At 39.4% G+C, this 16040-nt stretch overlaps 1 protein-coding gene across 1 annotated transcript; it reads right to left on the bottom strand.

Moving 5' to 3' along the window:
* Window positions 1–424: 424 nt before the first annotated feature.
* On the bottom strand, window positions 425–15720 carry LOC128878056 (prohormone-2-like). The gene is made up of 9 exons (XM_054125878.1): window positions 15012–15720; window positions 10877–10994; window positions 10410–10505; window positions 9572–9704; window positions 9280–9489; window positions 4284–4385; window positions 3864–3946; window positions 2727–2974; window positions 425–2397 (listed from the first exon to the last, which is right to left on the bottom strand). Exons 2-9 carry the CDS (start codon window positions 10992–10994, stop codon window positions 2311–2313), a joined length of 1077 nt encoding a protein of 358 aa, XP_053981853.1. The 5' UTR covers window positions 15012–15720; the 3' UTR covers window positions 425–2310.
* Between the last annotated feature and the right edge of the window lie 320 nt (window positions 15721–16040).

Genomic DNA, 16040 nt, shown 5'->3' on the forward strand with positions numbered 1-16040 from the left:
AATAATATTGTTGTTTCATTTTGCATAAGTGCTCATACCTTTTGGTTACGTTTAGTATATGCTAATTATGTTAGTTTATATCGTAGATGCATAAAATTCGCAGTTTAACGATAACAAAATGACGATTGAATATTTCTCCTTAAATTGAAGTTACGAATGATTGGATATAGAGGCACAGAATTAATTTCTACGCCTAACATAATGGTAGAGGTTTAGGAGAATATTGTTACACGTCGAATATAAAGTGTGAATCCAATAGAAGATATGTTGTAGCGTTTAACACCGAAGGTACCTTTGGATTCAAACTGATATTTTCAGTACTCGATAACACTGTTCGTTTGCTATCCTCGATATATACATACAGGGTGTCTAAAGAATGTTGGAGGTCCGTGAAAAGACCTCCAACGAAAGACCGTTCTGGTTCAGGGTGTGATTTGAAACAACACTTTCGCTAAGGAAAAAGGTGTTTCAAATCACCTCCCGAACCACCCCTTTCAAGGACCTCCAACATTTTCGGGACAGCCAGTATATCTGTGTTTGCAAAGTAAATTAAACTGACGAGGTACAAACATGAATCGTATGAACAAGCCTCGATCGAACTTCGATCGCACTGCTTGCTTCTTGACACCAGATATATTAGAGACTATTAGGAATGTTCGATTCAAAAATCGATTTTCAACCGAATCGACTGGCATAAATTTGCTAAAAAATCGACATCTTAAAGATCAATTCGAAAAATTGTTTCTCTACTTACTAATCGTATTACATATTTTTAAAGTCTCAACTTCAAAAGTATTTATATTTGAGATATTATACACGACAAAAATGAACTAAAAATTAAACGATAAATCAATTACTGTTAAGTAATCGCACATTAAACGATGTAATCCGATTGAAATAACGATCGAAAACCGTGTTCATATTTCACGAGAGATCGAGGTACAAAAATCGGTTGTTACTTCAAAAAAAAAAAAAAAAAAAAAAAATGTCTGATTTTCTAGAAAATCGTGTTAGACTCGAACATCCCTAGGGACAATATGCATATAACAATGTCCATTGACGCGAAACGAACGATAGCTTAAGAAACTACGTATCTTCCCTCCTTGTCTTTCGTTCTGAATTCGCGTATCCTAAAATCACTTGTCGTTCTTTACGATCCACGGATCGAAAGTCCCGTCCTTGTTCTCCTCGTTAGATATCTTCTTTCCTTAAATATTTCCGAAATCTCTCTTTCTTCGCATCAGCAATCTTCGCTTACGGAGGCCCCTATGGCTCCTCCGCTTCATTCGTACAATCTCTTTGGCGTCAACCAGAAATTTCAGAAATATTTATCGAACGTTCGAACACGATCAACAACGCCAATAATCCGTCTCTCGTTTCAAGTTCTACGGTTATCTATCGGATGGAACGCTACGTCTACGCCGTCCGAGCTAGCCCCATGGAAAATAGTTAATATTCGTCTTTTATATCAGTCAGAAAAATCGCAAACCAAGCCTGAGGGTAGTTTGATTCGAATACTACGATTGTTTAACGATTTCAGTCGTGGCGTGATCGCCGGGGGTTTCTCAATTACGCCCCGGGCGTTGCACGCGCGTGGAGCTTAAAAACTGTAACTTCACCGTTTGAAGCGAAAAGGTACAAGAGCACGCTGAAGTACCCAAGCGAAAGCGCCTAAGTTATCCTTTCACGTGGTTCCTTAATCATTATCGTGTGATCGACGTTGATATTCTCTCCATAGAAAATGGACGTTGAAACGTTCGATATTTTCGGAGCAACGACATTTCCTTGATCGTATAAGAATCTCGACATTTCTGCGGTATATGTATCTGAACGAAAATTTACGTTACAAAGGAAATCGTTCGGGGTGATTTGAACGGAAGAGAATTAATGCAGCGCCGCTAAATGATTAAGACGTGAGTGATCTGTTATCTCTTCAGCAGACTCTTGTAGCTAGTGAAAAGTCTTTCTGAGCACCGTGTTTCTTAAAGTAAGAAGTAGTCTTTTCTTGTTTCGCTACTCGAGCACGTATTGCTGTGTTCACAACAAAGACAGAACGACTAAAAAGATGGTTGTGGGCTGAGGGTGAGGGTGGGGGTGTGGGGGGAGACGTCAGAGAGGGACCTCGCCGAAAAGACCGCGAAATCGTGTTTTGTGTTGTACGCGAGTCCGAAAACGTAAATTCCGTTACCCTTCTTTCTCCCGTCACTGTTGGATACCTTTCGCTGTTTCCCCCGAATACGTTCTCGATAATTTATTTCTCGATTTCTTTTTCTTTTTGTTACTTTAGTTTGCCGAGCAGAATCGGATGGCTTAATAGACTAGGCGATGTGGGTAGGGATATCCTCGCGATTGAGAGCTGATTTGGAACTGAGCAGCGCCGGAGTAGGGGTCGTACGCCTGCAACAAAAGAGTAAACCGATCAGTCGATGACTATTAATAGGCGTAGACGTTAATTCTATGCCTCTGTATTCGATTAACTTATTTTTCTTTGTAACTTATTTTGTTTGTTTCTTAGTCGGAGTAGAAATATTTATTTGTCGCGTTGTTACGTTAAAGTGCTAGTTTTTCTAAGTTCTCGACCTGATGTATCTAAATGAATTTATCTACGTATTATAATTTATCTGGATATACGATATAAATTTTATACAGCGTAGCCGTACAATTTTGCTTATTATTTTCCTTCTAACGGATTACGAGTGTACTAAGAATCAGTAGTAGCGCGTTACCTGCGAGCGTTTCCTGGTGACCATGAACCTCTTCTCTGGCGCGTTGTAGTATGTTTGTTTAGGATAAACAAGACCGTATTGAGGGCTGCCGTATTGAGAAGCGCCCTCGTATTGTTGAGCGTACTGGTTGCCGTATTGTTCGTAATAGCTCGGCGGATGGGTACGTACAATTCCGATATCGGACGAAGACAGGGAATCGACGCTGTATCGACGATGAGGATACAACGGGGATTCCACCCATGGAATGACTGCGAGAGGATGATTAATGAAATTAATCGCGTTTTCTTGGACAATAAAAGTATTACAGTTGTCGCTTTTAAGTGATTGTTCAGGGTGGAGCGTTTAATTTAAATAGGAACACCCAAATATTCCGTTGAAAGAAAAACTCGAACACGTATAGCACGTTGACTGTGTACGTTTTACGAGTGTGATTTTATAAGACGATGAATATTATTATAAATATTATTAATATTATTATTGAATTATTATTCTATTATTGAATTACTATTGTATTCGCGAGCGTATTAGTAACGGGTTCGTCAGATTTTCTCGATAGAAACAAGTCCAAACACGACTATACTCGAAATCGTTTTAATTAGACGCAGCTGTAATGACTAAAAAATGATTCGAACGACGTGTAATCAAAAATAGTCCGATCGGAGCCATGTTTGGATTAATGTTTCTCTGCGCGAAACCGAACTTTGCCTTTAATACCAACGGAAACTAAATATAGGAGTCGGCTGGATGTAACGTCAGACATTCGATCGAACCCAATAAAAAATGTAGACCTAAATATAAATGAACTTTGTGAAGGGCAGCCGTCGCAACTGTCCTGTTACGTATGCCTAAACCTCTTTTTGCTTTTGTTGCTCGATACAAGATGTAAAGGTATATACATTATTTTTAGTTTAGCAATTCTAAAAACTGAAAAGAAGATTTCTATACCTAATAGATAGGCGAAACAAACATTTCTTTTTATATTTAATTAATTTAATCTATATTAGAACTGGGTGTCACGATCATTTCAGTGCACGACGAGCATGTAAACAGGTTGCGCCATCAATAGGCGCCGTTAGTTTGCGAGCTCACCGTGCGCTGAACGATTGCATACGATTTGATTTATTCTCTTGGACTTACTGTTTCGAGGGGCCTCCTCTTCAAGGATGCTGCCGTCGTCGTCCACGTTCTCGTACTCGTCGTTCACGTATTTGTGCCAGTTTCTGTACAAAAATTGATGACTTTTTAACAACAGAATACAGTGATTTGTTTTTATATGTATATTAGGAGGTTGCATCGCAAGCCGCTGTCCTCCTTTCGTGTGTTTTGAGCATTTATTTCAAAGTAATAGTAAATTACTAATAGTAATAGTAAAGTATATAAAAGTATCGATCGAAATATTTCCCCTCAGAAGCTACTACTTTTCCCTACTTTTCTGGCAAAGATTTCGAAACAAGGTGTCGAACTCATAAATAAATAACAGCTTATTCGAAACTGCGATACTACCATCTCGAAAATTTACATAGTTCGTAATTAACATTAATCGAATATAATCCTCACCGATTACGACGCTCGTTTTCCCAGAGGGAGAGCAGGGTCAACACATCCTCTGGATCGATGTCTAATTCCCTCTTGAATCGTGGCTCTTGGTAAATCGGAACGCTGAAAATAATCAAGCGATTTCCACCTTTAATTCAAACGTTCACGATTTATTTTGCAAACCAAAAAACTCGTTTAATTGAACTCTTCCGAAACGAGCGTTTATGTTACCTATTTAATCAAAATGTAAAAATGAATAGGGTGTTCTATATTATTGTCCCTGGGCTGTATGATTCGAACGAATTTGGATGAATTTGAATGTTAAATTAACCATTTGCACTTCGCCTCGTCTCGTTGCAAAATTTGCGAACAGGAATCGCATTACATAAAGTAACTTTGGAAACGTGTCTTTTTTTAGTAATATTAGACTTGATTATAAATTCTTGCGATTGGATTACGATTCTCCTTTCATAGGGGACATCCAAGTGCAAAGGGTTAAAGAACGAATATTAAAAATATAGAAATTAATAAATCCTAAAGTCAATCATTTCAGATATCGATATTTTAGTTTAAACAATTGGAACCCACGAACAAAAACAGTATAAATTGTTGCGAATGCAATGACTTTTATGTTATCAACGACATAAAAAATGCCAAAACTAGTAGGATGTTCTATGTTTTCGTCCGTGACTGTTGCAGAGGAAAAGTATCCTGAATGAAAAGCGCATCGAATAAAAGAACGCGAATCCTAAAGCGTCGATACAACGAGAGTGGATCGTACGCGTTTGCGCCAGCCGTTGGCAGGATATTGTCCTAGGTCAGGTCCGTGGAGCATGCCTAGTGCATGCTCCGTTGCGGATGATCGATATAACGCCGCCGACTAATACAGTCAGCTGATTGGCTGGATATATGCCAAAACGTTCCGACTCGTCAGGTGGTTTCATTCAGCTTTCCGACTTGTTTCGCTAGAGTACATTCGTATACGATATGATCCACGATATCTATTCGCTCCGTATCAAATACATACACCTTACGATACATACACCTTACGATACATACACCTTACACGCGGAATCAGTCGAACAGTTTCTAACCGAGTGACACATGGTCAAAGAGAAAAATGTTCGAAATGGACTGTTACTTTTTTTAAACGATGTACGCTACTGTTATTATTATTATTATTTAGAATAATATACGCTATCACACATAGGAAAAGTATTTCTTTTTGGCAGTTACACGCTCCTGAAACAATATCTCGATAAATGAAGTCAGTTTACTAAAACAAATGAAAAGCCTCGGACAAAAATCAATTTAAATATACGCTTTTCCCTGAATTAACAAGTGTCATTATAAGTGGAAGGGGAAAGATATAAAAATATTTCTGCGAAACATTGTCAAATTTAGAACGAGTCAAAATGAATATATACTCCATAAAATCGAGCGTTAACTGTTCTCTTAAATAAAAGTTACGAATCGCTATACGTTCGGTACGTATATTTCATTCGTCGCCGATTATCGGAATAAAATGCAACCAATCTCTGGTCGAGTTCCGAGGTTCGTGATCCGCACGTACGATGCATCGTTTTCCAAGTTTCCGTCGACGACGACGTTCCCGGCACGACCGCGTCGTGCGCCGCGCGCGAATTCAGCCGGGGCTCCGTGAATTATCACGCATCTCGCGGAAGCTAGGACAGTAACTAGGCGTCTATTCTCGTCAGCTGATTGGCTGGCGATACGTCGAGCAATAGTCGAGGTTGACCTACATCTCGCTGCCCGGCTCCCATTCAGCTTTTCGTGGACCCACCCCTTGGAAAATCTACCTCTATTGCGTCACGGGTATCGAACGAGTCTCGATGACTGCACCAAACTGTGCGCGTGTACCCCGTACGACCGTCTCTGTGCGCACAAACACACCCACGCACCGACACCCCGACCGCCCACGCGCCTTCTTACGCCACTGTACTCCCAGCGATTTCCCGACCGTCCTGCATACTTTATGGAGCGAAGTGAAACGTGTTGATTTAAACAAAAAAAAGAAATCGCAAATATACTATTTGTTGTATTCGATTGAAATTTGTGACAAGAAACAAATTATTATATTTTATGCTATCTGTGTATTATTTATGAAATATTTTCTTCGGTGAAGTTGAATGTGCTTTTTTTTTTATTTAAGCTTGACAGCGAGAGGTCTGTGCCGCGTGACGGTGGCATCTGTAACGACCGTTTTCCAACGACTTTCGTTAATTTAAGTTCGCTCTGACGAAGTTACGTTTGTAATTAGTATTCGGAGAAGTTCGTTAGCAACGTACTTTGCGTTTTCTCAGCGTTTGCGAATCAATTTAGAACTAACTGGGATTTAAATGAAACGCTGCCATCGGCAAGCTTTAGATGAGCTTTTAATAAAAGCAATTTTAGCTGGATCTAGTTTCCTAAGTACTTACGCAAATAGCCATAATTACGGAATTCTTTCAAATTTTATCATTAAATATCCACGTTGTAAAGAATTAAAACGCGAAAGAAATTTATTTATCGTTATCCTTAATCTTTTCAGATTGTTAATAAGAGCATTGGCAAATGCTCGCATAAAAACGTGCATAAGTCGACAAAATATTCATCCAGGAAATATCGAATGAATCATTTTAAATACATGTGTAAAGTTTATCCATGTACATGTTGTTTATAATGGAAAATTTATTTGGAAACATCGAACGTATAATTTGATTTAGACACGTGTCTTCGATAGACATAGTCGGACTGTACATATTATACTGTTTAGAAGATAACACGTACTATCGTTTAAGTTTCGACTCATTTGCTGTGTATGTACGTAAAAATATGAATTGACATAAACACGCGCGGTGAATTGATCAGTGGAAAGAAATTGAATCGTAACACCCGCGTCACGGACTTGACAGTTTCGTGATGCTTTGTCGAAAGTATTTCCTCCCCATTGTTTGCCTCTAGTTTCTCCGCAAGTTTCGACGAGACTCCGTTTCTCTAGATATGGGAAATTAGTATGCGCGCAGCTGGTGACCTGTGACATTCATTTACAGGTCAGGAAATGCACACTCGTGTCTGGGTTTGCGCGTAAAAATAAAAGTTTGACGTAAAGAGCTCTATCGGCTGACTTGAAAATAATTGATCATGCTATGACGTACCGCGGGGAACGTCACCGACGACGTCGACTTAATTAATGAAAGCAATTTTACGTCACGCGTCGCCGCTGCAAATACCATCGACAACCTTCGACCAGCAAAAGTATCGACTTGCGATTTAAATTGACGACGCGAGCCATTCGTCGCCATTTATCGAACAAACTCTCCAATTTCACCGTCCGTTTAGGTTCGCCGATGATTGCTATTGGTTTCGGAATAAATATTTCCCAATTAAAAAGAAAAAGAAAAACGGAGCTCTTGTTAACTATGTTTCGTTGTACACGTATGGATTTACTTCTATACTTTTATCACGTCGACTGCCATGTCACCTATACTTATATACATATATGTATATATATTAAATATAGTCAATTCATTTATTAATATATATATATTATATATATATATATGTTTAGAAACATTAGGTATTGTAGATTTGCTGCGTGAAATCTAACGGTGACTGGGAGTCACTTCTCGAAGTGCAAAGGGTTAAGGTGAACGGGAACTGTAGTCTCGTAATTTCACCACTATGTGTTTGCTATTCCCAATTTCTCTTTTTCTTTTAATGTCTTTAATTTTTCCATTGCTCATCCTATGCCATGTAGGCTTTTCGATGTTTATATTTGTTAGCCGGTCCTAATCTTACCATGAAAAATCGAGGCGAACCGGCCGGGATTCGAAAATCAAGGTTCTCGGCGTGATAGTCGCCTACGCTACTCACTGCTCCACTGTCCGCCACAGCCACTAAATTGATTAAACTATACCCATTCCGATTAGTTTCGGTACAGAGTGGTGTGTTCAACGCTTTTCAAGAAAACTCCAGGTAAAATCTTACGTAAGGAGGAGAGGTGTCCTCACGCAATTTATAAACGTCCCCGGTGTCCTCACTGACGCCAATTGCGTTCCACGCGACCCCAGTCAGGGTGCGCCGGAGCGAATTCACCTGTGGAACAGGTAGTCCGCGAGCAGGGTGAATCGGCTTCGTGCAAGCCGTCCGCGATTCCCACCCCTGCGGAAGCTCACCCGTTCCCGCCCTCTGGCTCGGGACATCCCTCTTTTTCTTCGACGTTTCTTTTGAATGGGGATGAGAGGGCTGGCGAGGGCGTTGCCCCCGCCAGGAACGCGGCGGTCGACTTGACGACCAAGTCGTTCGATACGACTTGGAGAGGCTGTCGTTATCGTCGCTGATCATCAGCGGAGTTTGTTTCCACTGGAATAACGCCGTTTCCCGCTTCGAGGGGTAACGTTCGATCACAGGGGCAGCTTGTTCCCCTCTATTTTTCCTCTATTTTTCCTCTATTTTTCCCCTCGTTTATGTCGCACGAGGTGTTTTTCATTCTCTATGGATGAAGTTTCGCTGGGGTTCAATAGTCGCCAGGATAATAAAAGAGGTTCGGTCAGAGTGGTAGCTTTAAAAGGTTTTTTTTCTGTGTGGGACACCTGCATTTTATTCATACAGGGTGTCCTAGACTAAGTGTAAGTCCCAGGACGTCCGCCTCGATTTTTCATGGTTGGGTTAGGGCCGGCTAACAAATACAGGGTGTCCGAAAAATGTTGTAACACCTTGAAAGGGGTAGTTCGGGAGGTGATTTGAAACAACATTTTCGTTAAGGAAAAAGTTGTTTCAAATCACCTCCCGAACCACCAGTAGAAATCCAGATATCCAATAGAGATAACTCCAGTAGAGATTGATTAAATTAAGAACGTCAAATTTTTATCTTAATTATCTCTTTATATATGAGCTCGGTAAAAAATCTGAAGCTATTTCCTCTACTTAAAATAATTTCTACACCTACTATTACAAGTTCAAATGATCGTTAACCGCAAAGTAGTCGTGCAGAATAAGAAAATGGTTGACTTACCTCCTCTTCATCTGCGCCTGTACAGTCTGCTGCGTGGCTGTTGGTGACTGGAACGAAGTGGTCGACGGTTTGATGGTGGTCGTTCCAACCAGAACGGACTTGTCGGATCTCTTTCGACGCTCCTCGTTCAAGTAGTAACGGGAATACGGAGCAACGTCCCAGACCTGGGGCAGTTCGTCGCCCAGCTCGTTCACCAGGACCTTACCGTAGCTGTAACGATAAACGAGTGTCCTGGGCTCGGGAGTCGATATTCCACGATAAATCGCGTTCGTAGTTTTCTGGAAACACTCACTCGTAATTTTTGTCGTAAGGGGAAAAGGAATCCCGATCGTAGAGACTGTTGCCCAGCGCCTTCGAGCGAGAGGTCTTCTCTTCTTCAGCTAGGGCTACCTTCAGTCCGCCCAATCCTGACGCGGAAGCAGTTCCTGGAACGAGGGAGAGAAAAATCAGAACAAGGAAACTGTATCCCTTCGACAATGTCAGGATAGCGTTGACGGGATTCTCCAGATGAAAATGAGTACAAACTCGACCATATTTGGGCGAGTTTTAATTATACGTAATTCGAACGATTCAAAAATTATGCGAATAGCTTGTAATTGCAAATAATCCGAAGGAAGATTATATTTGCATTCATTTTCAACGGGAAAGCCTTGTCGATCCGTTGGTAATAGCTTCACAAAGATATAGTAAGAATATAAAGAAAAAATTATTTTGCGTTAATAATAATCCAAGATCCGTATAGGTAAATATTACTGCAAGGCGTTAAAGGACGTTCACATAATAGATATTCTATTGCAGAGATAAAGAAAGATCAGTCGCGGTTTAACACGTTGGACTGCCAGACTAGTACTCTCGAAAATTTCTACTGTGATTAAATTTTGTTTAAAGACTATTAGAAACTATGTAATCGAACATTTATTACGTTACTCGTTTCTGTAACTTCGTCGAAATTTAAACTGAAAAAAAAAATTTATTTCAGTATTTAAGTATCTCGAATTCATTTTCTTAGACACTTAACTTTCGGAATTAATTTGTTTGGTTCATTGAAAAGCACGCGTTAAGTAGAGGGCTATCGCTTCCACGATTGATCTTTTTTTTCTCCCTGCAATAACGTGCACGTTATTTCTTACTCTTCTCCGCGTTGGACGTGTAAGATGCTCCCGCGTTGCTGTCCGCCTGACGATTTTGTTGATTGCCAAACATCAACATTTCCTGTGCCCGTTTAGCTGAGAACAATACGCATTCCCGATAAGCGATCGAATAGAAAGAAAATTATTGGCAAATATTTTAGAATCGTGTGATATACCGAACATGTCTGACCACATTACGCGTTCTTTCTACTTATTCTCAACGTTCACGTACCCTAACGCGAGCAGGAATGTCGAATAACGTTACGATTCAACAAATATACTTTATCAAACTAAACGAATATAATCATTAGTTATTCTAGAAAAGTTCCACATACGGTTGCCTCCAACTATACATGATTATTCTTTTATTCGAAATAAGTGTATATGCAAGTGCACGCGGGTCGACGTAGTACGTTGGTAAGATAAGTAAACTATATGTTTTCCTGTAAAATCGAATCACAACTTACGTTTTGGTCTCATGGCTTGGTCAGTCTTTTTCGCGTTCTCCGACAGGTTCGTGGGCAACGATTCGCATATCGCGACGATGGAGCACAGAGTTAATAACCACACCCACTCGCGCGTCATCTGTAAGCACGAATATTTACATTCACGATGGGCTTTGAACCCATGTGGTAAACCCTGACACGTGGATTCTCCAAGAACTCTACGTAAATGGAGTACCGAACCGAATCACTTTTGTATAAATATTTCTTTTATCACTTCAACCCCTCGTGAAATATTCAACTATTCTGTAGGATTTCTCATTTACCGACGTAAATAATTCCTCTAAATGTTTAACCGCTCCTTTTGAAGTTCTTTTCAGTTTGCAAATCTAAAAAGCGAAAAAAAATGAAAATTGGAAAAATCAGACTTAAAAATCTGCAGTCGATAAACAAGGCTAAGTGTTCACTGTCGAGTGACTTTGAATACTAAACAATCGAACTGGAGTTAGTGAACTGAACGAACTTTTTGATCAACCTGATATTTCATGGAGCCAGCGTTATTTTTTTAATTAAGTTAAAATTCACTTGCCAAAGTCAAAATCAATCGTGATATAATCTGTCTTGAAAATTTCTGTTTTAAAGAGGCCATACTTGGAAACGTGTCGAGGTATCAGGTATTTTATTTGATAGATCCTCGATAAATTTTCGAAGATAACCGGCGAATGGAATTGTTGCGAAAGGATCAGAGGGATCAGGACGTTGTCGCATCTTTTTAACGGTCGAAACGGGTCAAAGATGAATGGATTAAGAGCGTCGTTAGTGTAGAGTGTTCCCGTCCGTGCGCGGGTCGAAGTGCTCGAGCAAATGAAGATAGCAGGTCACTACGAAAGAAGCTTAAATGTCACATAATGCGAAATGTCAGGAATCTATTTCCACTGCATGTGAAAAATTAACGGCCATACTATGTAGGAAGTACATACTATAAGAGATCGCGAGTGTTTTCGTACGATCCCGTGAAAATTCAACGGGAACGTTCTTTCTTGGCAAGTAGAAGAGTCGAAACGTATATGGCGAGTGATCGAATTATTATCGATTCGAACATTATCGCTTGTTTTCAAGATTAACGAAGAAGGGAGTTGAAAATACAAGTAAAATTGAAGATGTCATTTTTTATTACTAGACTGTGGATTTTTATCCATTCACGAATTTCTTACAATAAACCCTTTTTGTTTCGTATCATTTCGAAGATTACTTTTCATTCAGTAAATTCGAAATAAAAAAAATGGCCAAATAATTCGTTATTTCTAATATCGATTACTTCGTATGAATTGTTATTATTTTTATTTTCAAATGCAAATAGTATCGGAAATAATGATTCGAAATAAATCATTTCGAACAGGTATTACTTATTTTCGTTTCAATTAAAATTTTCCCACGACTGCTCAGTAGAATACTAATTATTATTGGATCGAATTACTGGCGTAGTTTCGAATTCGCTGCAGTTTGTGTCCGCTTTCATAGGTACACGAGACGCTGGAGTCTCTCCAGGCCCAACAAGTGGCGCTGATAATTGAATTGCAAACACGCCGCAACATACGCGCAATTAGTTTACGTCGGCTCGCGTTGTCGCTAATCACCGTTCAATTAACTAAATTCGAGTAGCGGGTTTAGATCTCATAATCGTCGGCTCCTAATGAGTCTTCCGTCTAGTCGAAATGTCAGGGTTCGAAGTGACTCCGCTCGTGCGAAATTTGATTACCGTAAATTGCTATTTAAACCATTTAAAAAGAAACGAACCATTACGTTGACAAGGTTTGTCCAAGAATATTTACAGACGTTTCAACAAACGTTCAACAGACGTTAAAACAAAAATATATATATATACTTTTATAAATAGATAAACTCAAATTATATAGTAAAAAATATGTCGGACTTTAATGGTAATATAAAAAGTAACATTTACTTGAATTTATATATATTTTTATATTTTTATATACAAACATGAACAACATATGAGAGATAAATATGAGACCGAATTATATTTGAATTATATTATGAGTAATATTTTTTACTATAAGACTGAATTAAACATTGATATTTATTAGGTAAACCAGGCTCTCCATCATTATTACGATACTATACATCATTTCGATTTGTATGCTTTTGTTCCAAACGAAGTTCAAAAATGAAACGATAAGAGATTTAAAAAAAAAAATATAAATAAATAGAACACCGATGGTTAATGGGTTAATCAGAATATTCACGATAAGTGTGCGACACCTGGTCGATTCACGAGCAAGTAATTCCCGCGAAAGCACGATTAAACGTTCGATAGATAACGCGGGCCAATTAAACCCGTCCTGCGAATAAAACCAAACCGGATATAGTAGACCCAGAAATCGCACACTTGTTGCGTCTAGGAACACTATAGCCATTTATCGCGTTTGTATATGCATCTATGCGACCCGCAATTAAAGATGCATTTCATTCACCGTACTTTCCATTGACAAATCCGACCGCGTCGTAAGGCGACAGAATTTCTTTGTTCTTAAGAACGAAAACAACAAATCTTGTACTATCGCTCGGAATTCCGTATCAAAGTTCAAATTGAAGCTACTTTATGCGAAAATTTCAACGATACTAAACGAATATCTCAAGTCCTCTCGTTTGTTAAATAGTCAACGCTTCGTAATAAGATTCAACCACTTCGCACTCCCCCGCTCCTAACAGTCGTCGGTAATAAGCGTATCAAAGCTGTTGATGCGATGTTAAATTTACGAAAGAAAAAGGAGAGAGAGAAAAGAAAGGAAAAACTTACAACTGCGAACAACCTGCTTCGGACCTACACGATCTATAGACAGTCTTACAGAGCAACTTTAAACTCGTGCACGCTTCCCGTGTCTTTACACGATAGAAACGATGTAATGATTTGTAAAATTTGTAAATTAAATGTATCTCTGTTAGGTGTAGAAATTGATTCTGTGCCTCTATATTCAAAAATAAAGTAACGTAAATAAAGTAAGTAAAGTACGAACCTTGTGAATAATTAAACTGGTCTCTATTACGGTATATGGTGTGATACAGACCTAAGTCTCAACCTGATGGCCATTGCAATGCTTCTGTATGTAATTTGGTAACCGTACAATTTTGATTATATAATACTTGGGTTATATAATATATGTATAGATTGGAAATTTAACATATAACAAGAAAGTGACGCTTGAATATTTCTACTTAAACTAAAGTTATAAATGATTCGATATAAGAAGGCGCAGAATTAATTTCTACACCTAATAATATAATTTCCTATAAAAATATTTTTTTTTTTAGTAGTGAGAATAAATCATACTTTTATTACGGAGTACTAATATAAATATGAGATTCTTGTTAGCACAAGTAAGCTATTAATTTTATTTTCAGTTATCTTGAGAATCTGTATTCTTATTATTGCAAAAATGATTAATTTCGTCATTCTTGTATCTACACGTTTACATATCTTGTCCACTTTTTGTTTTATTACGTTGTGAAAATGTCGTTAAATAAACCGAGTTAATGAAAGCGAAACGGTTCGATTGCCGACCATATATTTTTAATTTCAAACTGCAAACAACCACGAAATTAATTCTTCGTTAGAAACATTTTGCTTCCTTTTCTTTGTATCGGTACGATAAAAAAAAAAAGATCGACAAATAAACAAACATATTTTCTCGATAAAACGTTCCCGAGCAACAACGACGTATCCTCGATCTGGAGAACCAAAGGAATTCTAGTGTCCCGCAAATATACCGCGAGACGAAAATGATTTCGCGACGAAAAAAAAAGATTCATGGAAACGGTGCCCTAGCTAGAAAGAGTAGTCCTCGAAAATTTCGTGCTTCCGCGGCGGTAAAGAGTTCTAATCGCGAAACAAAATCAACTCGAGTTCCTATTCCTGGTTTTCTATTAATAACCGTACAATTTTAGCCGTCCTTTATCTCGCGGAAAGTTGGGCAATTAAATCGATCGAAGGATCGCTCCTCGCTCTCCTCCTCCCCCACCCCGTTCCCTAACATTCGCGATTCGAATTCCGGCGAAAATAAATCGGCGAGAAAAAGAGAACAATTGGCTTGTATCGTTAGAAAAAGAGAGGATATACATAGCTGTAAAAGGGAAATTTCACCTTTCTCGATCTCGCGCTGTCTCGACTTTGTTCTAGTTCCCCAGACGTCCTTCGAGCTCTTCGCCGTGTCCTTCTCCGTGGGGATCGCAGAGATGTTGCTCGCTCGGCTGATCGAGGTAGAATGAACGTCGGGGCTCGGCAGGGCGACTAGAAAACCGGCTGAGGGTACGGTCGATCAACCATCCCCACCACCCGCGGCGTGCGGCCAACCCTCACCCCTTCTGACGCGTCGCCTTGCCGCGCTCCCCACCTCAACCGAACGCGGTGACGCGGAGAGAGGGGGTACATAACGCGCGCACACGCAACCAACACACACACACACACGAGCGGCGTGGGACGCGTGTAGAGGGTGGAGGGTCCTGTTGTGCCACGAAATAAGTGCCCACGCGATGACCCGACCAGATCCACGGGGGCTATCCTTGAAATCTTCTCCCACGTTGCCCATCTCGGACCTTTATTGTTTTAAGGATACCATTTCGCGAAGGGCGCAGCCCGCTAATTGTCATTTTCTTCGACGACTCGACGACTGAAAACCGTACAACCGGTTTCCCATTTCCGTTTGATTAATTCACAGGGCTTTTTTTTTTTTTAATTTGAGCCTTTGAAACCTTTTATAGGTTTATTTTGGTTATACAGATTGTACTAAATGTTAACAAAGCGTTAGCTTATGATAGTACTTTTTCTATGCTATAAGTGGAGGTTACGATCGTTTAGGAATAGGAAAATATATAAACAAGCTTTGATGTCAGGTATTTCACAGGGTTGATTGGGGGTGAAAAGGACCGTTTAAATCATTTTGTTTAGATAAATGGTAATTTGGGTTATCTCGATGTATACTAGGATGGTTGTTATTTTAATAATTTTTTAAGCGTACCTTACGCACCCCTTAAATGCCTTGGAAGTACATAATAAAATTTCTGCAAAGTTTCAGGTCTTCGTTTAAACGTTGACACGTGCCCCAAACTTTTGAATGTTAAACCAAAGATGTAAGCGAATGAAGAGGCACAAAATTAATTTCTACACCTGCTA

The sequence above is a fragment of the Hylaeus volcanicus genome, chromosome 6 (assembly GCF_026283585.1).
Source record: "Hylaeus volcanicus isolate JK05 chromosome 6, UHH_iyHylVolc1.0_haploid, whole genome shotgun sequence".
Classification (NCBI taxonomy): domain Eukaryota; kingdom Metazoa; phylum Arthropoda; class Insecta; order Hymenoptera; family Colletidae; genus Hylaeus; species Hylaeus volcanicus.

What these genes read in the sequence shown, in the direction of transcription:
- LOC128878056 (XM_054125878.1), bottom strand. Translation starts at nt 10,994, where the DNA reads ATGACGCGCGAGTGGGTGTGGTTATTAACTCTGTGCTCCATCGTCGCG. An exon ending in GAAAACGAGCGTCGTAATCG is followed by an intron (nt 3,947 to 4,283) that starts GTGAGGATTATA and finishes ATTTTTGTACAG; the next exon opens with AAACTGGCACAAATACGTGA. An exon ending in AGAGGAGGCCCCTCGAAACA is followed by an intron (nt 2,975 to 3,863) that starts GTAAGTCCAAGA and finishes ATCCTCTCGCAG; the next exon opens with TCATTCCATGGGTGGAATCC.